At 40.4% G+C, this 24919-nt stretch overlaps 1 protein-coding gene across 1 annotated transcript; it reads left to right on the forward strand.

Moving 5' to 3' along the window:
• Positions 1-15776: 15776 nt before the first annotated feature.
• LOC306919864 (uncharacterized protein) lies at positions 15777-22095 on the forward strand (the record flags this gene model as incomplete). Its single annotated transcript, XM_079496413.1, has 11 exons — positions 15777-15841; positions 16968-16988; positions 17118-17191; positions 17333-17467; positions 18321-18489; positions 18603-18782; positions 18903-19203; positions 20257-20324; positions 21110-21183; positions 21347-21390; positions 22038-22095. The coding sequence occupies exons 3-11, from the start codon at positions 17120-17122 to the stop codon at positions 22093-22095; spliced, it is 1101 nt and encodes a 366-aa protein (XP_079352539.1). The 5' UTR covers positions 15777-15841; positions 16968-16988; positions 17118-17119.
• Positions 22096-24919: the final 2824 nt, after the last annotated feature.

Here is a 24919-nt window from a genome sequence, read left to right on the forward strand (position 1 = left end):
TGGTTAATCTGAATGATACCCAGCACTGTGTATGCTATAAATGGTTAATCTGAATGATACCCATCACTGTGTATGCTATAAATGGTTAATCTGTGCGAGTCTCACAGGAAGAGGCTTGTCTTCTGCCCGAAACGTCACAGATTTGTTTGATGCAATGAAGCATCTGTCACATATTTATAGCCCTTGGTGTGCGAGAGTGTATTTATGCGTTTATTTGCTTCACTATACTGTTCTATATACTCGCCAAAACATGGGTTGGGTATTCTCTCATGGGCAAACTAGCCAATCAATATTGTACCGATAATGAAATAAACCTTTACTGATGCCTATGTGGGAATATTCAGGTGTCATACTGTGAGTACTTTCCCCACCATTGTACAAAAGGACATCATTCATAACGTCTTGTAAGACTGGTTTCAGCTGTATTTGGCGTAACCCTCAACCATACTGTAAAGTTTCATAAACCTGTGACTCTGCATGTATGTATTAGGGGCAGAAGAAGAATTTTCATAAAACTGCAATTTAAAATGGCAAGTTTGCAATTTCAATTGAGTGCTATAGTGCCACCCTTTTGGCCAATGGTCGTGGCCTTCGTGCCCTCACGGTTTGGCCCTGCATAGCCCTCTACCATATTGCCAAGTTACGCACAAAACGACCACGGTTCAGCCAGAACTGGTATTTTTGGCGGAAGAAGAAGGAGAAGTAAAAAACAGATACATATAATAAGGGATCAAAGTCCCGCACTTCAGGCTTGTCCTCTTAATAAAATACAGATACCTGCACTGGGTCTGTATCTCAATGAAGAAATGATGATGAGATGTACATTCTATAAATAGGAATAAATGTACAATAAATCACCAGAATATATGCATGAATTATGCATCCATCACATGATGTCAACAGTGAATATGAGATTGGATATTATGTACATTGTCAAGTTGCCTTAATCAGTGATCTGGGGAGACGTGTGAGAGAGACAGATGAAATTAAAAGAGGAATAATGAGAGCATTTAACCCATTTAGGCCTGACATTGAAATTTAAAAAAATGTCATGACAGTTTTCTGAAATACCTATGTTTCTGTGTCGGTGCTCAATATTTCATGTCAAGAAACACAAAAATGTATTTGGCCGCCGACCCCCATCTGAAAATATGTTGTTCAAAGATTTGAGTTTAAAATGTTCTCTCTGAAAGAATATATATTCAAAGATTTGCGCCACATTTTCACAATTTTTCAAAAATAGCAGATCTACAAGCTCGTAGCGCGGCACTCGGTGCCGCGCTATGAGCTTGTAGATCTGCTATTTTTCAATAGCTAAAGTATAACATAATGCTTGAAACACCAACAGGGGTTCCCGTTTAGAATGGGTTAATTGCTGACAGTTAAATTGATGAACTTCTTTCAAAGTGACTAATGGATCCCCCGGCAAACAGGCACTTGAATATCCTCGCTGTCAGGCACACATCTTATATCTACATAATATTTAAACTTTTCTTTTCACTTGTGGATTAGCTTTTTTTGTTGCTATATGATATGATATGGCATGCCCAAAATAGAGATTGAAAGGTTGAAAGTGTTTATTGTGTCCGTGGGTTTTAGACACATTTAACCAGTAAATTGCCTCTGTCGGGTGGAAACCTCATTTAGGGCTATGTCCAGAACTGTTACTTTTCAAGATGTCACATCCTGGGTCTTACTCTGTTCCATGCCTTTTCCCTGTTCTGTTCTACCCCATATATAAAGGATAGAGGTCGGATTGCTATTTACACCCTCCGCGCTATTGGCATAGATCTAGGTCAATTGAAGCCTATTATGTATTACTACGCTTAACGCCATTGCCGTAGATCAATGGCAATTGCGCTTTTATAGAGGTTTCGATCGATCAAGCCATAATGCTACTTACGTTAGCATCGGGTAGCTACCTGTTGTTGTCATGACAATGGGTCGCCCATCCTAGATCGTCCTCGCCATAATAATCCATTCTATCTGTTTCTTTCAATCGCCTGTATCTCCTAATCCTTGTCCCAGATGGCATTTTTTGGTCAAAACAATGTTTCTTTGATGGCACAGAGCCGGCGATGAGGAGCCCTCCAGTGCCCCGGTATAGATCCATCTTGTAAACAAGGCCTGTCCAGGACCCGTTTTGCTTACTACTTTATGTTCACTTCCGGAAGTCTGGAAATGTGGCTTTTCAAAATAAGAGCTCAACTGGGAAAAATGCTGGCGTGAATTAGATCCTAATTTGTCAATAAATGCTAGCGGGCTAAGTGTTAATTTCAATGTAAGTTGCTCAGTGGCATTTTGAAGCACCCAGGAGAACGCTCTACTTCCGCATTTGCCAACAAACTTTTGGTTGGCAAAATGCGGAAGTGCTAACGAGCGATCAATGTTAAACCGCAGCTGTGCACCACAGGTGCAAGCTGTTGGCATTTAACGACTGCCTAGTTGGCCAGAGACTATTATTTAAGACTGTCTGAGACTGCTCTCAGACAGGTTCATTGTATTCTATGTAGCTTTATTCCGGGTCTCTGTGCACCGCTGTTTACCTTAAGTACAGACGTAGTTTAAACTGTCCGCCTGACTTTGAGGTTGAGTTCTGAATTTGGGTCCAAAACACTTTGCGGGTCCTGACTTGTGACACGAGATTCAAATTCAAAGGTAGCAAAAAGTAGCTGAACTACAATCTCAAAACACAGCATTTTGAGCTTTCAGAACTATTACTTGATACTGTTAGTACGAAAAAAATCTTACTGTTACTTTTCAGGATTCAAATTCAAAAGCAGCAAAAAAAGTAGCAGATCGACAAGCTCAAAACGCATCGCTTCGCGCCACATTTCTGCTACTTTTGCTACTTTTGTGTGACGCTGTAGTATGAGCAATAGGACGTTAATTTACGAAAAAACCACAACGAGCACAAATATGGAGATAAGAGGTTTCTGCCCGACAGCAACCACATGAAAGGCTATAATCCCTCCACCCACTAGCTTGTGGTGTCTTTTTACTCGGCTGAGCAGAGGCCTCCATCCACGCGCCCGGGGACCGTCGTCCCCGAACCGACCCGTCCTCTCTGTCTACCCTTCAGTTAGACAGAGTGCGACGTCTCCGGCCCCCGTCATTGACTCATCACAAGCCTCTCAACGAGTGTCAGGCTCCCCCACAGCCTCCATCTGTCTCCCCCCTAGAGCCAGCCAGCCATGTCCATCCCAGAGAGCAAGAGAGAGAGAGAGAGAGAGAGAGAGAGAGAGAAAAAGTCATTCCCAAGACAAAGTGCATTATGCCATGCGGGAGCGCATTCCCCTTGAAAGTGAGAACTCCATTTTCGGGGGTGGGGGGGTGGGGGACTGGGTCCAGTTTGTGCACGACACAAGTCACCCCCCCCCCCCCCCCCCCCCCCCGACCGGGTGGGTGTCAGAGAGGCCATGGGGAGGAAACATGACCCAACTTTAACGCAGAGGAAATGTGCACGGTGGCAGATAGAGAGGACATTTGTCATCCTGAACAGTGTCCTGACTCCTGACAAGATGCTGTTGGGATGCTTTAACAACTTTAAAGCATCATTGCCAAAATCCCATCATGTACAAAACCTTTCTCAAAATGTTCAAGTTCTTAAAAAGAAAATGTTGTTTGAAATTGTGAAAACAGCAGATATACAAGCTCAGCAGCGTGTTGTATGATGATGCGTTGCAAGCTCATAGATCATATATAATTATGTACATACACTCCGGCAAAGCCCCAAGCACATGTTGTACGTTCATGGTGAAAGACCAAGCCACCCACGCACGCACGCACGCGCACACACACACACACACACACACACACACACACACACACACACACACACACACACACACACACACACACACACACACACACACACACACACACACACACACACACACACACACACACACACACACACACACACAGCTTATACACTCATTTCCAGCATGTAAACAGAGATAAATCAGACAAACAGATTAGCACTCTGTGTGAGTTATCCCGATGCATAAAGGCTTACAGCGATTGGAAAAGTACAGCGTTGTAGGCAAGTTTGCTTTAATCAGACAGCAAAGTGTAGAGAGGCAGCGAGCTGGGGGGGGGGCAGGGTGGAAGAGAGCACTTGAGTAAAAGTACATAAGTATTGGCATCAAAATGTAGCATACTTAAAGTACCAAAAGTAGTAGTAGTCTCAGTAGTTTCATTTCAATTTTTCAAAATGTATAAAAATCGTTTGAAAATAGCAGTTCCACAAGCTCACAATGTGTCACTTGCGACGCTTTGTGAGCTTGTAGATCAGCTATTTTCAAATGGCCGAAATGTGTAGGGCTGAAGTGGTTAATCTCCATCCTGAGCGCTGAGCGTTGGTAGGACGGAGACCTCCGTTTATGGCGCTCAGGGTGTTTTAATGTAGCCTAGTTTTGTAATAATTATAAAAGTAACAGTTTTCAGTAGTGGAGACATTACAAGAACAATTTTGTCTCTGCCTCTGAGATGTGGAGTAGAAGTAAAAGTAGGCCTACTGGAAATTGGAAATACTCAAGTAAAATAAAAATAAATACCTCAAAATTGTAGGCTATACTTAAAGGTTTCATGACATTAATTTGAATTTATTTTAATTTTTTTGTTTTTCTTTTAGGTTTTATTACCTCAATTACACCCCACCCGACCTGAACTTTGAACATTCAGTGGATTTGCTGTGGTCCGGGGGTTTCTCTGTGTGTTCTGAAGCCTTTTGAGCTGCAATGAAATCAGGCAAAAACAGTGACATCTGCTGGCAAATTCCTATGTCATATATGGCATTTGTGGACTCTTACCTCACAGTCCACAGGAACATCAGAGCACTTGTTTGAGCCAGAAAACCCCAGACCACATAAAATCTATACTGAATGTTAAAAGTTCAGATTTTTTGGGTGCAAATGAGCTCAGAAAACCTACAAAATTACAAAAAACGTTGTTTTTATGTCACGATCCCTTTAAGTACAGTACTTAAATAAATGTACTTATAGTTTCTTTCCACCACTGACAGAGAGGAGGTATAAGACGTGCAACCCTAGGTCTCTGGGTTGTGTCAAACAACTGATGGGAACATTGCGATAATATGTGGCTGACGCGTTATTCTGTCAGCATGACAGTGTACCCCAGATAATATGGTCTCTGTCGGCTGGAAACCTTTTACTTTACTTTACTTTATTTGTTTATTTAGTCGGGACAGTGTATATTAATGAACATTACATTAAAAATGCAGTGTAAATATACCAGATTTAGCAAAACATGCTAATTTCCATCTGCAGTCCCCAGACATCAAACATCAAACAATACAAACAGGACTGACATACAGGACATAGCATACAAATACCTAGTACATTTCAAACGTAATAAGACTAGTAAGAATACAAAATAAGAAAAGATTAAACTATTATTAGGGTAGGTTTACTCTAATAAGCTCTCCAACACAGCATAACAAAGAGATACACCTAAAATAATCATGAATGGTTGCAGCTTTGTTTTCAAGCAACCATTTTTTCAGATTGTATTTAAAGGAGGAAAATGTAGCACATTCCCTTATATGCAGAGGAAGTCCATTCCATTTTACACAGCCCTGTACTGAGAGGACATTTTGGCCGAATGTTGTTTGCCAGTGCGGCACTTCGCAGTCTCCTCGAGTTGTTGCTCTGGTACTGATTCCCCTATCAGGCTTTCGTTTGATGAATTCACTTAGGGGGGGCGGGCACAGACCATGTAGGGTCTTGTATATGACCCCAACCTGTTTGAAAATTTTAAAGTTATCAAAGCTAAAAAATTGAGCCTCCGGAGGATGTTACAATGATGATATGAGTGGGGCTTCCTGTCAAATACCTTGAGTGCACTCTTGTAGAGCTGTTCTATGGGTTTGAGAGTAGTCACACACACATGTGCAAGACCAGTTTGTGAAACAGTATTCAATGTGTGATAGGATCATACAGTGAAGATACGATCTGGCCGCTCCAACTGTCAGGAATGATCTAATTTGTTTAACATTTTGAAGGTTGAATTTAATTGTATTAGTGACTTTCTTCACATGTTTTTTAAATGTTAGGGTTGAGTCTAAAATGACTCCGAGGTACTTGAACTCTGTGACAAGGTCAAGTTCCTCTCCACCCAGTAACACATTTGATGACTCCAACACAACTGGTCTTTTGGCGAAGGCCATGCAGTCTTTTTGGCATTCAAGAGCAGACATGAATCTATAAGCCAGTCTTGAATGCTTGTCAGGGCTAAGGTTAGAATTATTGACACATCTGCATAGCTTTTACCATGGGCAGGTACAACAGCATCATCTGCATACATCTGGATACATGTAGATTATTACATACTTCAGGTAGGTCATTTATGTACAGAGAGAACAAAATTGGACCCAGTATTGAGCCCTGGGGGACACCGACCGAACAGGCGTGGTAGGGAGATTTTACACTTCTTTTGACACTTACACACTGTTTTCTGGTGGATAGATAGGAACTAAACCATTCTATAGCTTCTGGAGAGAAATTAAAATGTGTTAATTTGGATAAGAGGACCTGGTGACAGGCGGTGTCGAACGCCTTCTTGAAGTCCAGGAACACCACCATTGCACAGGGAGCTCTGTTCAAAGCACACTTTATTTTTTCTATGAACAGGCAGTTTTGCTGATTCAGTGGAGTGGAAGGCCCGAAACCCAAACCTGGAAACCAAAACTGTGTTACTTCAGGATTTACATTGAAATCAGATCAAAACGTGACGCAAATGCAGATCTGCTATACTTTTGATGCTTTTGTGTTATGCTGCAGTATGATAAAAATGCACGTTAATTTACGTCCAAAACGTTTCAGTAAACGGGGAAAAAGAGCCTTTGTAGCAAAGGACAAATACATCAATAAATTATTATTTAGTCACAAGATCTTGTTAACACTTTTCACTGGTTAAATATTTATAAAACCAAGAAACACACGTACAAAAACCTACAAGCTCACAATCTGTTACTTCTGTGACTTTGTAGATCGTCTATTTTCACTGTAGTTAGTAAACGTTGAAGTATGGAGAAGGAGATAGGCTACAAGGTTTCTGCCCGACAGCAATGATATCTAAAACGTCTGAAATCAGAAATGAATGTCCCTATATATCTATCCACTGTCTATATGCTGCCACGGTATAGGGGGTATATAGAAGATAAGCCTGCTGAAGGAGAGGGAGTATATAGGGTATATAGAAGGTATATAGGGGGTATATAGAAGATAAGCCTGCTGAAGGAGAGGGAGTAATTAGTGACAACTGCTCTGGAGTCACTGTACTTCCTACTTTTTTTTTTTTTTTTATAATTTTTATCCCACGATTTTGCAACCCAGTTTTTTCACCCAGTGCCAATTTTCTAATGTAATCCTGGGCGCTACACTTCCTCTGCCAACCTGGGGGGGCAGCGGACTGACCTCATGCCTCCTTCCATGCATGAGGCGCCCCGGCTGGCCAGGGGGAGGTAGTTTAGAGACCAGGATTACTGCATGTTTTTGTGAGGGTACCTACCGTAGGGGACACGGGGAGAACATGCAAACTCCACACAGAAAGGCCCTTTTGCCAACCCCACCTCGGGTATGGGCACTGATGACGCGGAGGAGGGAACACGCCCCCAGCGCCCACAGCGTCCGCAGCGGGAATCGAACCCAGGACCTTCTAGCTGTGAGGCGACAGCACTACCGACTGTGCCACCGTGCCCCGACTGTACTTCCTACTTGTCGCGAATGTCGCGCCCGCCACTAATGTCGCGCCCGCCACTAACGTCAAGCAAAGCCCGCTACAGTCATCACGCCAAACCTATAGCTAGGGATGTCCGATCACGCATGTTTTTGCTCCCAATCCGATTCCGATCTTTTGATTTTGAGTATCTGCCGATACCGATTTTTCACAGTCCGATATTTGTACTTTTTATAGAACAGCTATATATGCAATATCCATAATCACAGACAATATCTAGTCTAATTGCGACTGTAGGTCGCATTTACTATGAAAAAAGCTGAATGGTTTGTCACGGTCACGCCTCCATATATGGTCACACCTGTGACATCACACTTCCATATATGGTCACGCCTCGTGACATCACGCCTCCATCTTCATATATGGAGCTGACCTGTTCTGACATTCCATTATGTTGATCCTTATGTCTCCCTTTTGACTGATGCCTGTCCATTCAAACTCTAGACGGGCCTGCCCTGAAGTTATTAGTGCCCGGCAGCCGGCGAAAACTAGAGTTCTCAACAGGCCCGAAACTCACGACAGTGCCCCTGCTGCCACCCTTAGATCTCCATATGGAGCTGACCTGTTTTGACATTCCAAATGTTGATCTGACCTCATCAAACCCTGTACACTCAAGACACTCTCCATATATGGCTAGACCTCATCAAACCATGTACATTCAAGACACTGCCCCGCTGCCACCCTTAGATCTCCATATATGGAGCTGACCTGTTCTGACATTCCATATGTTGATCTGACCTCATCAAACCCTGTACACTCAAGACACGCTCCATATATGGCCAGTACATAATTCATTCCATTATGTTGATCTGACCCCCATGCCAAAGCGCCAGCGCTCGCCCAGCAGTCTGCCGTCGCCCAGGCTGATGTGAGGTCGCTTCTCGCCCTCTGGGCGTCTTACTGGTATCATGATATACAGTTGGGTGCCTCCGACTTTGTCCCTTTTCCTTTTTCTGTCCTTCAAATGTTTTGCTCTCGATCAGATCACATCGGAAATCCGGAATCGGATCGGGAGCAAAAAATATATAGCACACATGTCTCACAAAGCCCTGTCTATCACTCAAGGATTCCGACTGCATCAAACGTTATCAGTAAACTACCGTATATAAAAACTGCTCAAATACTTGCCAAATTGTCACTGGCTTTATTGTCTCCACCAGGCCGAAGGCATGGGGAGAGAGTATGTTTTGCACTCCGTCCGTCAGTGTGTGCGTGCGTGCGTGCGTGCGTGCGTGCGTGCGTGCGTGCGTGCGTGCGTGTGTGTGTGCGTGTGTGCATACAGCTAATCTCCGGCACCGTTAACCCGGTCGATGCCAAACTTTGCACACACACTCCCTGGATGGCAACGACGAACCTCTGCCCCACATTTTCCAGAACGGCCTCAAATATAATTATTTTGGGAGGTTGTGGCCTGAAAATGTTCATTTCTTTTAGTCTTGCATAGGCAGACGACCGAAGATCTATGCCTATAACCCAACAGTACATTCAAAAATTAAATTGTCTCTGTCAGGTGGAAACCTACATTCAATGCAGTGGCCAAACCATGTTGCAATAAGTGCAGTGCAGAATCAATCCTTCATGTTGGGATGGTATCAGGAGGATGAGTTCCTTAAGGGGCGACTCACACCTTCGCATCTAGCATACAACATTGATGCATGCTAGATGTATGAAAGGGTTTGTTTACATCTTGCCCCAATGCATTTCCAATGGAAGTCACATGGTTTGACGCAACCTTTGTGTTGTACGGCTCTCGGCTGTGTTTCGACTGCCCCCCACCCCCTCATACAACAAAAATGTTGCGTCATACCATGTGTGACTCCCATTGGAAATGAATTGCGAGCTTGCATCAGTAAATAAGTCTCATGCATCAGCTATACATCAGTCTGTTGTAAAGGGGCGAGTCAGGCCAAACAGTGCAGAATCAATCCTTCATGTTGGGATGGTATCAGGAGGCTTGAGTTCTTTAAACAGTGTAGGTGTAAGTTTGCTAGCATAGTTTTCTCCACTGTTCTAGCCCCTATTACATTTGGATTTCCCCAGACATATCAGTCAGTATACATGGAGTCAGTATTTATCCAATCATCTGGATATACAGACTAATACAATACAAATAAATACAAAATATATATTGACGGCTGTTTACTTCGTTTTTCTGGACATTATTTGGGATAACAGACATTATGCTGACCTAGATGCAAAAGGAACTTTAAAGACACACACCAAAACAGATGGATGGTAATTTATTTTTGGTAAATTTTTTTACTAAACCCTAACCAGCTCAAAGGAATCCTGTTGAGATGTGAAGCTGAACATTTTGTTTTCCGTACAGGCAGCACTTTCTTCTCCACCTCCCCAGCTTCAACTCAAATTGCTATGCTGTAGGCCTACTTATAAAGTTATACTGTTGCGTTAAGGCTCATTCATAGTCTGGATTTTCGGTGGTGAGGTGACCACCGCGGTGGTGAGTAAAAACAGAGAGAAGGCCTGGAGCGGTGGCGGTGGTTTGCTCTTCACCGCCTCGTGACGTCATGTTGTAGTTCGGTGGTCACCTCACCACCGAAAATCCAGACTATGTATGAGCCTTTATTGCGACGTGCATCTCCTGCCCGTCCGTCACACACCCATGCCTCCATATATGGTCATGTCTCCCTCGTGACATCACGTCTCCATATATGGTCACGCCTCGTGACATCACGTCTCCATATATGGTCACGCCTTGTGACATCACGTTACATCATGAAGTCCCTTAGTTATCCATATATGGTGCCTTGTGACATGTCACGCCACCATATACGGCCATCTCCATGTATGAAGATCACAACACTGACCTCATCTAACTCTGGATAACATGGAGAAGACTGGATCATCACCTAGATCTGCATATATGGAGCCGGCCAGCAACTCTACATCTGACCTCAAACCTCAAACCCTCTGCATATATTTAGCTGACCTGTTCTGACATTCCACATGTTGATCCTTCCATTCTTCAATCCTTATTCTAGAAAATACACTTCATGCATAATGTATCATTTCAAGTTTTCAAATGTATATATATTTTGAAAACAGCAGATCTACATTTCCACAACTATATATATATATATATATATATATATATATATATATATATGATTTATGATACTACAGTAAATTGAAATTAAAAGGTTGAGTAATGCTGGGTATATTGTTACATGTTTCACTCCTTGACAGCAGCAATGACAATTACCAATCCCTAAAAATGCAGTGCAAATTACTTGGTTAAATTTCAATGTGCCAGCTGGAACGTATAGTTGCTCTGGCTTTTGTCCTACTGCCATCTACTGTCCATTTATTGTATTACACAGTGGGTGAAAAAAAAACACACCCCTTAAGGCTAAACCCCACCCATCAGAGGTGTGGTTACCAAAGGTACCTTTCGCCTGAACGGTACCTTTCAAAACCTTGCAAAACCTACAAGGAAGAGACGAACAGAACCCCACTGTATTGGCCAGTACAGAATTCATTCCATATGTTGATCTGACCCCCCATGCCAAAGCACCAGTGCTCACCCAGCAGTCTGCCATCATTCAGGTGGATGCGTGCATGCGACCTCGTCGCTTCTCACCCTCAGGGCATCTTACTGGTACATACTTATTGGGTTACAGTACTGTGAGTTATGATACTGTACTGTTTTATTGAGTTGTGATACTGTACTGTTTTATTGAGTTAGGATACTGTGCTGTAACTGTTGTATGGAGTTATAGGATACTGCAAGGTTGTATTGAGCTGGGATACAGTTTTGGTAAAGATCCATGAGCCCAGCAGAAACCTAATCATGCAAAACAGTAGGCCTGTACATGCATGGAGTTTTAAAGACAAGAAGGACATGAAAGCACACTGTATGGCTGAGCAGCAACACACATGTGCATGCTCACACATGTGTGTGTACACTGTACACACACATGTGTACACTGTACACAGACATAAAAAGTGTGCACGTGCACGCACGCACGCACACACACAGAAACTGCAAACAAAGACAAAAACAGAACAATAAATAATACCTGCCTTTCTGCAGGCCATCATCAGTGTGGATGTGTTAATTCAGTCATTTCCTTTGATCGTTACAGTGTGGGTATATATGTAAAAGCGAGCTCAGGGTCGTGCTGAACTTTTCACTTCTGTGGCTTGCAGCATTACGAATGGATTAGTGCAAAGACAGGGGCAGAATGTTGAATATCCATATCTCTCACCCATTATACAGTGACCCCTTTTCCGTCACATCTTGAATGCCCCACGCCACACATCTCATTGAATTTCTCCCACACACATCTGTGCAGCTGATGTGTGTGAATGCTTCAGAGTGTGAGTAGTTCACACAAAAGAAATGTGTATTTTCTATCAATTTCTATGCAATAATAAGCAGTGGCGTGACATTTAGAGGGGCAGGTGCTCAAGTGAAAAAAGGGCACCTTGTGCAGCGCGTGGAACCGGCCGGTTGCCGCTTAATAGTGTGAGATTTATAGATTTTGGGGCATAAATAATATATTAGAACCTCTTTTTTTGGACAATGGTCCACATACTGTACACTGTACTTTTTTTTTGTTTTCAAAAGGGCACATTGCTGTCCAGAGGCCAAGGGCAGGTGGTGTTCTAGCACCCCCTCGTGTCTATCTGTGCACGCCACTGATAATAAGATGATCGCAGACTCCGTCAGTCGGGTAATTATTGGCTTCGGAATGGGCCAAAAACAAAAACAATCCTGCATGAATTCAAGGCGTCATGCATGTATAATTGATAGAAAAAAATATATTTTTTGAACTACTCCTTTAATGTATAATGCTGTTGTACGGCTGTATCACTTGCCATTATCGCAGTCCGAAAATATCCTACGGTCTCTACAAGCTCGAGCCTGTAGATCGGCTGTTTTCAGCCTGCAACACTGACGAACGGCTTCTGAATCAGGCTTCTGAATCTGCTTACTGTTACTCGGTCGTCAGTCTTAAAGGACCACTTCACCACTTTTCAACTTCTCTTCCTATAATAGGTCCTCACTAATGTTCATGATAAAATACCACCATTTTTTTCTACTCAGTCTGTGTCTCATAGGAGGGCTGTGGGCAGTTCAGAAACCCGTCCACCAGTGACATCATCGATGGGGAATACAAGCTAATATAAACGGCAGGCGTTCTTTTCCTGAAAAGTTGCAATGCAAAAATGGAAGTCATGGTTCTCACAATAATAAAAATCTAAATATATTTTAAAAAAAATCTTGTTTAAGAAAAATCTGCCTAACGATGATGTCACTGGTGGACGCGTTTCTGAACTGCCCACAGCCCTCCTATGACACACAGACAGAGTAGAAATAATTGTGGTGTTTTATCATGAACATTAGTGAGGACCTATTATATGAAGATAGGTTGAAAAGGGGTGAAGTGGTCCTTTAAGAGATGAGTTTCTGCAAGCAACCGCAGCCTTTTCTAGATTTTCACTGTGTTGGCCTATCAGAAGTATAGCTCATTGATGGTGCATATAGTTTCTTCTTTTACTGGCCTGTAAAGAATCTTACTAAAACCATGCAGCGTAATTCAGTTTTTCCTCAAATAATCTCATCGAGGGGCCATTTATTATATAACTGGCTGAATTTGTATGTGCTTTGCATTCATCACAGTCTGTGGCAAGACAGTGTTCTTGCTTGCAGGCACGGAAATGGGTGTTTGCTGTCTTGAAGAAGGAGATAAGACTACATTGGCCCTATCTTGAAGAAGGAGATAAGACTACATTGGCCCTATCTTGAAGCAACCCGGTCTCCCCCAAATACGGTGAAATAGCACGGATTGGCACACAGCAAATGCGTGCATATGACACTAGATTCCCCGACATTCCGTGGATATGTACTTTATTTCCTCCCCGTTCACTTCTATACGTTTCTCGTCGGTGACGTCACGAGGACAATCCGTGGATATGTACTAGATTTCCTCCCCGTTCACTTCTATACGTTGCTCGTCAGTGACGTCACGTCACGAAAATAAAAAAAATCGATAGGTTTGCAATATTAACAACACTCAATAAAATATATATCACTACTGATGATGTTTGACGACTATTTCTATGTATTTGATGTATGTGTAAATCACTCTGGAAGCTAAATGCTATAATAGTTCAGCCATTGTGCTACTTAGAATAATAATAATACTTCTATATTATTATTATTATTATTATTATTATTATATTAATGATACATTAATAGAAAGCCCAACAATCTGTAGGCCTACATATTTACTGCTTCTATATTATTATTATTATTATTATTATTATTATTATTATTATTATTATTATTATTATTATTATTATTATTATTATTATTATATTAATGATACATTAATAGAAAGCCCAACAATCTGTAGGCCTACATATTTACTGCTTCTATATTATTATTATTATTATTATTATTATTATTATTATTATTATTATTATTATTATTATTATATTAATGATACATTAATAGAAAGCCCAACAATCTGTAGGCCTACATATTTACTGCTTCTATATTATTATTATTATTATTATTATTATTATTATTATTATTATTATTATTATTATTATATTAATGATACATTAATAGAAAGCCCAACAATCTGTAGGCCTACATATTTACTGCTTCTATATTATTATTATTATTATTATTATTATTATTATTATTATTATTATTATTATTATTATTATTATTATATTAATGATACATTAATAGAAAGCCCAACAATCTGTAGGCCTACATATTTACTGCTTCTATATTATTATTATTATTATTATTATTATTATTATTATTATTATTATTATTATATTAATGATACATTAATAGAAAGCCCAACAATCTGTAGGCCTACATATTTACTGCTTCTATATTATTATTATTATTATTATTATTATTATTATTATTATTATTATTATTATTATTATTATTATTATTATATTAATGATACATTAATAGAAAGCCCAACAATCTGTAGGCCTACATATTTACTGCTTCTATATTATTATTATTATTATTATTATTATTATTATTATTATTATTATTATTATTATTATTATTATTATTATATTAATGATACATTAATAGAAAGCCCAACAATCTGTAGGCCTACATATTTACTGCTTCTATATTATTATTATTATTATTATTATTATTATTATTATTATTATTATATTAATGATACATTAATAGAAAGCCCAACAATCTGTAGGCCTACATATTTACTGCTTCTATATTATTATTATTATTATTATTATTATTATTATTATTATTATTATTATTATTATATTAATGATACATTAATAGAAAGCCCAACAATCTGTAGGCCTACATATTTACTGCTTCTATATTATTATTATTATTATTATTATTATTATTATTATTATTATTATTATTATTATATTAATGATACATTAATAGAAAGCCCAACAATCTGTAGGCCTACATATTTACTGCTTCTATATTATTATTATTATTATTATTATTATTATTATTATTATTATTATATTAATGATACATTAATAGAAAGCCCAACAATCTGTAGGCCTACATATTTACTGCTTCTATATTATTATTATTATTATTATTATTATTATTATTATTATTATTATTATTATATTAATGATACATTAATAGAAAGCCCAACAATCTGTAGGCCTACATATTTACTGCTTCTATATTATTATTATTATTATTATTATTATTATTATTATTATTATTATTATTATTATTATATTAATGATACATTAATAGAAAGCCCAACAATCTGTAGGCCTACATATTTACTGCTTCTATATTATTATTATTATTATTATTATTATTATTATTATTATTATTATTATTATATTAATGATACATTAATAGAAAGCCCAACAATCTGTAGGCCTACATATTTACTGCTTCTATATTATTATTATTATTATTATTATTATTATTATTATTATTATTATTGTTGTTATTTCTTGGCTCGCTCCACATGGAACTTCCGGGACGGGGGGGGGGGGGAGTCGCTCCACAATCCACATGCGACTTCCGGAGAACAAGGAGCAGCTTTTCAGGTGTATGTTTAAGGTGAGTTTTTATTATGGATAGCTTTTTTATTAATCTAATGATCTGCCCGTTCACACAGGCAGATTAAACGATGCGGTCTACCATTCGTTGTCAATGGAAGCCAGCGAAATCACGTTGATAGACGGAACGATGCATGTAGCTAACCAAATCTGCCCGTGTGAACGCTCCATTGTTGTTGATGTTGATGTTGTTTACGTTAGGGACCATGTCTCAGATTTGCAATTTATCTTTGTATTTTTTAGCATGCTAGATGACGCTGTAGCCCCGCGGTGGCTATTCAGCAGCTATATGTATTGAATGAGTACTTTTTTCTGCAGTTTGCAGAAAAAGCAAATGAAAATATAGCCCCATATGTGCCCTCTCCCTACGCTCATTCTGTAGCTCGGAGCTACAGAATGAGCGTAGGGAGAGGGCACATATGGGGCTAATGAAAATACAGTTCATTACATGGTATGCTAAGAGGATCACCTCATGTGTTGCTCAAACCCTTACCACAATGCAATACCCCATTTGAAAAGACATGCCAGGGACCCCCATAAGAGAAGTTTTTACAGTTTAATTTCAAGGACCCCCAGTTTGACATGCATTAGTCTACGGACCCCCCATTTAATGGCATTTATATCTCTGGGACCACCAATTTATATTGTAAAATCAATGTTATTTTAACTCTGAGAGTGTACAAATGGAACGGGTCCATTTGGTTCCATTTGTGTAGACTCTGAGTTACAGACCCATAATGGTCCATTTGGTTCCAAACTATAATTTAGCTGGGGACCCCCTGGAACTCCCTCAGGTACCCCTGGGGGTCCACGGACCCCACTTTTGGAACCACTAGGTTAGATAGAGATAGGTATGTAGGTAGTGGTTCTTGGTTTACTATGAATCTAGATTACTATTTCTATGCATGTGGTGTATTAATATTACCTTATGTCAAATTGAGTCATTTGGTCATTGTAATTCAAATCTCATCAAAATTGTAGGAGCCAAAATACATCTTTTTTTTGTATAAATAAATAAGATAGAATAAAGACGACAATTACATTACATAGTTATTTAGGATTACAGTATAATATAGTGTAGTTATGTATGTTAATTCTCTCTCTCTCTCTCTCTTTCTCCCCCACAGTGAAGCTCAAGCACAAAAAGAGTAGGTTATTATATTATAACGTAGTCTACTATACAGATTGGAGAAATGTACATTATATTCATTACAATGTTTAATTAGTGCTGCTTTAAGTAATTGTTTCCCCCCTTTCCCTTAAAATAATAATTGTAGAAATGCCCTCTAACACCAGGACCTGCCACCAATGCAAGGCAAAGATGCCATGTGGCATTCAAACATGCAAAAAGGTAGGTAATATATACAGTACAGTATGCCTTTAGCATATACTGCATTTGAAATAGAATTTGACTACGTTTTAAGAGAACCCTTGTATCTTAATTGTACCTCTTATAGTGCTCTCATCCTTGCTCTCTCTCTCACTTACACAGTGTGGGCAGCTGTTGGGCTTTAAAGAGCGCCACACCAGGAACCTGGTTCTGTTCCGCAAAACCGCTGACCAGTGGGCAGCAAAGACCAAGAAGGCCGGCAATGGCTCAAAAGTCGTGGACCGTGCATTGGAGATGGTAATACATTTTTTTTTCTTTCTATTTTGTATTATTGTATTTTTGGTCTATTGTATTTATTTTGTAGTTTTATACTATGAATGTTTTTGTCTTATTTAGGGACTTGGTTTATTGACTTATGGTGTTTCCCTTCATCCGAATGCTTGTTACATTCAAAATAATTTCTGCCTAAGTCAGAAAGTTGGCCTCATAGCATAAGTGCCTGCGTAACTTTTGGAATATAACAAGCATTCTGATTTGGATATCCGCAGTCTTAGATGGAGAGTGGAAATGTCAATTTGGTCAAAACATGACTAGAAATTGAACCATGTAGCACCTGCACAACCTATGTCTTGTCTTAAGCCCAAACCACACCAAAGGGTTGGGACAAAACCGTTTTTAAGGTCAACCACACCAGTGCAACTCAGGAGTTGCATACTGTAGGTGTGGTTGACCTTTAAAAAACGGTTTTGTCTCTACGGCTTGGAATAAACTCCCATTATACCTAAGACAGGCAGTAGATAGATGGCTTTAAAGTTCAAGAGCAATTTCTTAATACTTGCTTTTAATTGATTTTTAATCCTGTGTTATTCATGTCCTCGATGTTTTGCCTTATTCACTGCCTTTTTTGATATTATTTGAATGTATTTTCATGCTTTTGCTTTTATTTTTTCTTCATTGCTCTGTAAAGCACTTTGAGCTACATGTCATGAAAAGTGCTCCAAATAAAGTTTTATTGTGATATTAGTCTGGCCATGCCAGGCTAAAGCATAAAGGGCTTTTTTCAGTGAACGACACCAGCTGAAATAGCCGTTCATTGGGCTTTGTGACCCTGCCATGACAATGTTTGCTGTTATGCTTTTCATTGCTTTAGGTGGAGAGAATGAAGGCATTGGGGCACGTTCCCTTGCTCCTCTGGGGGAAGCCCACAAAGGGAAAGAATGCCGGCTGGAAAGCCGACATGCACTTTCCCTTTCAGCTTCCCCCAGAGGGGCATGTGTTACTGCGCAAGATGCTGGCCCTTTTTGAGGGATTACTCCAAGGTAGGTTAGAGCACGATATCTATATCCATGACATTGGTCCTGTATTATGTCCAGATGGAGCATATTTAAATGTACTATACCTTTTTTGTTTTTCTGTTTTTGTTCTTTAAAAGCATGCAATTCTGTGAGGGAAGAGGGGAGAGACACGCAGGACATAGGAGAAGGAGAGGAGAGCGAGAGAGTAGAGGAGAGAGAGATGGGGGCAGAGTTGGCAGGGGATGCAGAGGGTGAGGTGGAGGAAGACGTGGGTGATGAGGATGGACAAGTAGGGGATGTAGAAGGTGGAGAGATGGGTGAGGGCGGGAATGAGAGCAGGAAGGAGCAGGAAGAGATGGTGGAGGCAGAGGAAGTTGAGACGGAGAAGAAGGGTGGAGAGATGGAGGAAGACATGGGTGATGAGGATGGACAAGTAGGGGATGTAGAAGGTGGAGAGATGGGTGAGGCCGGAGAAGAGGGCGGGAATGAGAGCAGGAAGGAGCAGGAAGAGATGGTGGAGGCAGAGGAAGTTGAGACGAAGAAGAAGGGTGGAGAGATGGAGGAAGACATGGGTGATGAGGATGGACAAGTAGAGGGTGGAGAGATGGGTGAGGCCAGAGAAGAGGACGGGAAAGAGAGCAGGAAGGAGCAGGAACAGATGGTGGAGGCAAAGGAAGCTTCTTCTTCGGCTGAGCCGCCGAAGAAGAAGAAGAAGAAGAAGGAGGGACCAACTACAAGGTAAGTGACGATACAGAATAGAAGATGCTGAGCAATTGAGTATATGCAGACCGCAGCCATCTTGCCATTAAAGGAGAATACTAGAAGGCTTTCTTACCTTTATTTGTAGTTGTTACGTCCCCACCAAAGAGGTCCAGGTGTTATTTTGTGCAAAAGCGCATTATTGGCTATTTCCCCTACCATAAGCCCTCAATGAATTGCATTGAATTGAATGGGGCTATGGGGTGTTGTGCCAATTCGCTTATTTCCATCGCTCAAAAATCTTTTTTTTTGTATCCTCTTCAGAATGTAAATAGTATCCCAAGTGGCACACTTTACTACTTATTTCGATGGAAATAAGCCAATTTTAGCACAAAAACCCAACCCCCATTGAGGGTTTATGGTAGGGGAAATAGCCAATAATGCACTTTTGCACAAAATAACACCTGGACCTCTTTGGTGGGGACGTAACAACTACAAATAAAGGTAAGAAAGCCTCTAGTATGGAATTCTCCTTTTAAGTTAATTGCAGGTTGCTAACTAGTTGCAATTCCTTGCAGGTGATTATTTATGTGTTGGAGTTTGGAAGCGCTTGTTCGATATCACTCAATGGCCCTGCCCTGCATACCAACTGTTTTGAATTTGCACATAGCCAAATGCAGAAAGCAGCAGGACGTTGCTTTGCTGAAAGCGAGCGCTTCCAAACTCTTATCTCAAGATGGCCACGGTCTGCATAAGTCAATAGAGGTGATCATAACTATGCAGAACAGGTGGGCAATCTTTTGCTCTTGCTCAGCAACTTAAATTTCATTTCAATAGAGGGTATGCGCATGCATAAAGTGAATGGCAGATCGAGTGGCAAAGTGAGTGTAATGCAATCATATAGGACTTTTCTGTTTGCATGTATGGGCTGTCAAGGCCAGAAAGTAGTTTTTTGCTACTCAGTAGGCATTCCCTCATAACTTCTGGGTATGAGGACCAGACCAGAGACTGGAAAGGTGCGTGGTGTTTGAGAACCTGGCTTGCGAGGCAAAGACCACAGGCCTTAATTCCCTTTTTTTCCCCTCCATGTAGCACGCCTGGCCCTGTGGTGACCATCTTGGCCAAGAGGAGTGAGGAGAGTGAGGAGAACGGGGATGATGGTATGAATGACTATTGTTATAATCCTGGATTCCTGTGCATATGTTGCCATTTATATGATTGCACTAATGGTGCTTGCTCAGGGGATACATTGAATCTTGACCTTCTGGTCAAAATCTGTGTCTAGGTGAGACTCCATTACCTTGCACCATAGAGGGTGTCTCTGAATCTGACAAGTCAAATGAACTTGGCAACTTGTGCCTTGGACTTGTGACTGTGATCATGTCTTGCCCAAATTGCATTAAATGCACAATGTATGCACATTTTGTTCAAAAGAGCTGGAAATAAACTGAACTGAACCAGTTTCAAGGCCACGCTTGGGTAAATGGAGAAGCCAGAAGTCTCTGCAGACCCATTTAATTTGTACATCTAATCAGGTTTTTCAATAGGGCCTGAAAAGTGTTCTGTGTCGACTGAATGAGTCTCAGAATTCTAGTATGCTGCTGTCTAACCCCAGCCTCTGAGTTATCATATGTCGGTGTACTTTTTGGAAAACACTGCTCTTGTAATGGCATTCTTTATCTATGTAAAGTGTTTCTTATGTTGTCTACCTGAGTCTACACACATAAACTTGACTGATAAAGAAAGAGAGGTAATATGTGTCACTTCACTTACGGGGTAAGGCAGTGCATGTCAGCAGCGGAGCGGTGTGTTGAATGTGCAAAGAGTAGAAGGCAGGCACTACGTCCTCTGGGTGGAGGCTCAACAGTATGTGAGTGAGTAGGGTATAATACAGAAATTAATTGTGTAACAAATAAATTTGAAGTGGTATGGTTTGTGCTTACAGATTGTGACTTTCACAACAACCCCGCCGAACCGTACACAATAGTGTACGTTGATAAAAAGAGCCGCACCAGAAAGGTTAGTATCTACTGTATATGAAGTATTTGGAACATGTAGAGTTTGAGCTCTGATATTAAACAAAACAATTACATTTTGGTTGTATGCTGACAGCATTTTAGAAGCTGGGAGTAATTATTTTATTTAATTTGTACTTTATTTTCCTGTTTTCCTTTTACCCAAGGGCAAGAAACAGTCCCTGGTCCATTGGGCCCCATGCCCCAAATGGTAACTTGAACTTTGTTTCTCTGATGTATTTGATTTGACATAAAGTTATATATATATATTTTTTCTGGAAGAAGCATCTACAAATAGGTTATTATTACAAAGCAAGGCAGTTTTATTTGTTATATGTGGTGTCTAAACACTAATTAATGCTTCCCCACGTTCAAGCAGACCTTTCCTAGCCTGGTAAACCATCCCGGTCACGTGAATTCAGTCTGTCAATCACAGGGACCTGAGCGTCTTCTACGTTTTCACAGAAGACGCGTGAATTCACTGGAGCAGGATGGTTTACCATGCAGGCTGACCTGCATGGGCACCTGAGGTGTCTGGGTGATTCATGTACAAGATCAGAAATTTATTTTGTATTTCGTTTAATATACCAGCAGTATTTTGAAATCAATTATTTGACACAGGGTGTCAATTTAAGGATTAAACTCCTTGACAGCCATCGACCCCTTGGTGCTTTATTCGTTTTTTATATTGCATGTGCAGAAATTCACAACGGAGAATATTCTGTACTCTCCAAGCTCAAATTCTACCGGCTGAAGCAAACTACCATAGAGATAAATAGGCTGGCTGTCAAGGAGATGCGGAGTGATATACTACACTTTCTTGGTATTTCATAGGACTATCATCTGTTTTCATTTCAGCAATAAAACCTTCCCGCCCTCCTGGATCCTAACAAAAGATGTCCTCCTGAAGACCTGATGTTTTTTTTTGTTTTTTCTATTTTGTACAAATAAAGTATTTGTTTATAAATCACTGTTTCATCATTTGCTCAGTAAGGCTGTGTTGGCAAGGAACTCACCCTATACAATTAGCTGCAGGGGCCAAAGTATTGCACTTAACATCTTTACAGTTCCACTGCTCAGATTGTTAGATTTTCTTATTGAATTGGTAGGTATTTTGAAAATTGATAATGATTGGTGAAACTTCAGAAAATGTGTGAAGACCATGCTATTTCTTCCTGTACCTTAACGTGTACTTAGTATGCAATACAACACGATGACAATACACAAAGCACATACATGAATCATTGTGTTATAGATCTGTTACTGTACAATAAGCCTACTAATGGTTAGCGAAAGCATGAACAGGAACTCAAGGTGTGTAACAATAGCAACAGAAATAGGTATCAGAAGTTCTGTTTTGAAACGTTGCCTAGTCTGTTAGCCATTGAACAACTCGTCTCTCTCAGTGGGTGAAACACAGTACAGGAATAGGGTTATAATACATGTTCTATAACATGTTTATAACCCTATTCCTTACAATATAACCATATGCAGAGTTTATACTTATGCTAGTACAAAATGAGGGGCATATGTTTCAAAGCCTTCATGGTCAGAGGGCACTTAAAGTTTTAAGGGGTAGACCTAACAGTGATGGGCAAATGTGTGTCAGTATTCAATTTGAACAATAATAGACCTGTTTTACCCAGAATGTAGCCTATTACATCAACATAGTACATCACACCATTCCAGATCTCCTTAAATATCCCATTCTCATAATGTAGCTGTTTTGAAGCACTAAAGCAATGCCTGTACAGTTTGGTGCATACTTTCTAAAGTATTTAGGAAAAAAACCACAAAATGACATAATTATAGTTAATCCCATCCACATGCAATAGGCCTACATGAAGATGTATAGGCTATACATGACTGCGTGGTGGATCTGGTCTCAGAAAATATCACAGAATGAAAGGCCACCAAAATAGGTTAATGCAGTGCACCAGTACTACTGTACAACTTGACTGGTTTGATCACAATGGTACAGATGTCAATTCAGCTCAGATTCTGTGAACAGAGGTGAGCCGCATGGATAACTGCATGGATGGATAAATGTATAGCACCTTTCATGTCATGGAATGCAGGTCAAAGTGCTTTACTAGAGACACACAGATCCCCCATCACTATTCTTCATATATATTTCTCTACGACATTTCTACGCAAACTCTATAATTAGCCAACTAGGGGCCAATTAAGGCACTTCTGGTTGTCGGATTGAGATATAACCTACATATTCTGATTCAGCACCATTGGTTTTCGTTGGGGTAGAAGGAGTTTTGGAGCAAAATGACTAAAATTCGACAAAATATGATTTTTTTTAACTTTCAAACAGCAATTTGACCCATTTCTCAGTCTTCTAGACAGTTAAAACTAACACCATTAGATTTCCCTTACTTGACATAGGGGGGAAGTGTATTTAGAGGAATCCTTAAAAAATTGGATTTTTAGTGGCCTCCAACGCGTTAAAATCAATTAAAAATCCAGAATTTGTCCGTTTGTTTTGAGCAGGCAATTTTTTTCTTCGTCTCATCAAGCTGAATCCATTGAACTTGGGTTCAATGAGTTCCTGAGTCTCTACGACACTTCTAACTATCAAAGGTCACGCCCGTGACCCCTGTGCGGCGTCGAGCCCCTTTTAAGCTATGGTCGACAGGGAAAAAACAAATGTTCTAAAACAAAGGGTGTCTATCCATGTCTGAAGCACGGGGAATCCAATGGAATTGGTTTCAAGTCTCTACGACACTTCTAAATATTTTAGATATTTTTTTAGACACGTTTTTTGGACCCCACAAACACAATTTTTTTTTTTTTTTTACAAAAACTACTTAGTCTGACTCACTTTTTCACGCTGGATTTAATGGAATTGGTCCCGTGGAAAAAAAAATTGTTGTTATTGTTCTAGCCTCTCTAAGGCCTCTAAGTCAAAATCCATTGGATATTAGAGGCCCATCTTTTAGTATGTTATATAGCTTGTCAGGACGAACAATCTGATATGTGTTTCTCCAAACACGGTCATGTGGTTCAGAAAACTAGGGTTAGACTTTGACGCGCGATAGCTCCTCCCACAAAGGTCGAAAATGGGCGTGCTTTACATCCACGCATAGCTATCAATCTGACGAACGCGCCAATATGTGTCTCCCCGCGCACGGACGTGTGGTTCTCAAAATTAGGATTAGCATTTCATCATTCAATACACTGTAAGGTTTATCATGTCTCTAAGGCTTGTGGATTACAGGTCAGAGTTGGACTCTTGCTACGGGTGTCGCACGAGAATGGCGGACCTATCGGAGCGTAGATCTTGGAGAGCTGTACGCGCCCATGTGAATTACTTGGCTGACGGACCTATTGTTCCCGAGCTATCGCGCGTTGAAAACGAACCCTAACGCTAGCCAATTAAGAGAACCGTAAGTCTGTGTGCTGGGAAACACCGTCGAAGGCCGGTGGGGGCAATTCCTGCTAGGACTGGCAGGTAGGGCACAGGGGTCGGCTTCAGGCAGCCAGTTAGGATCCGAAGAGCATTATTGATGACAGGGTCAACCTTCCTCACGTGTGGGGTGTACAGTACACTACAGAGGCTCTATACATCTACGGCATAGGCGACAACCTCAGTCCTCTTGGCATTCAGCCGGATGGTGTACAGTACAGGACTGTTCAGTACAGTGCTAAACTGAGGAATCCTTGTTGTTCCCTTCCTTACACTCCTCTACACCCAGCAGCACAATATTGTGGCCTTGCTATGCATCCCA

Source organism: Electrona antarctica, assembly GCF_951216825.1.
Source record: "Electrona antarctica genome assembly, chromosome: 3".
NCBI classification, from domain to species: Eukaryota; Metazoa; Chordata; class Actinopteri; order Myctophiformes; family Myctophidae; genus Electrona; species Electrona antarctica.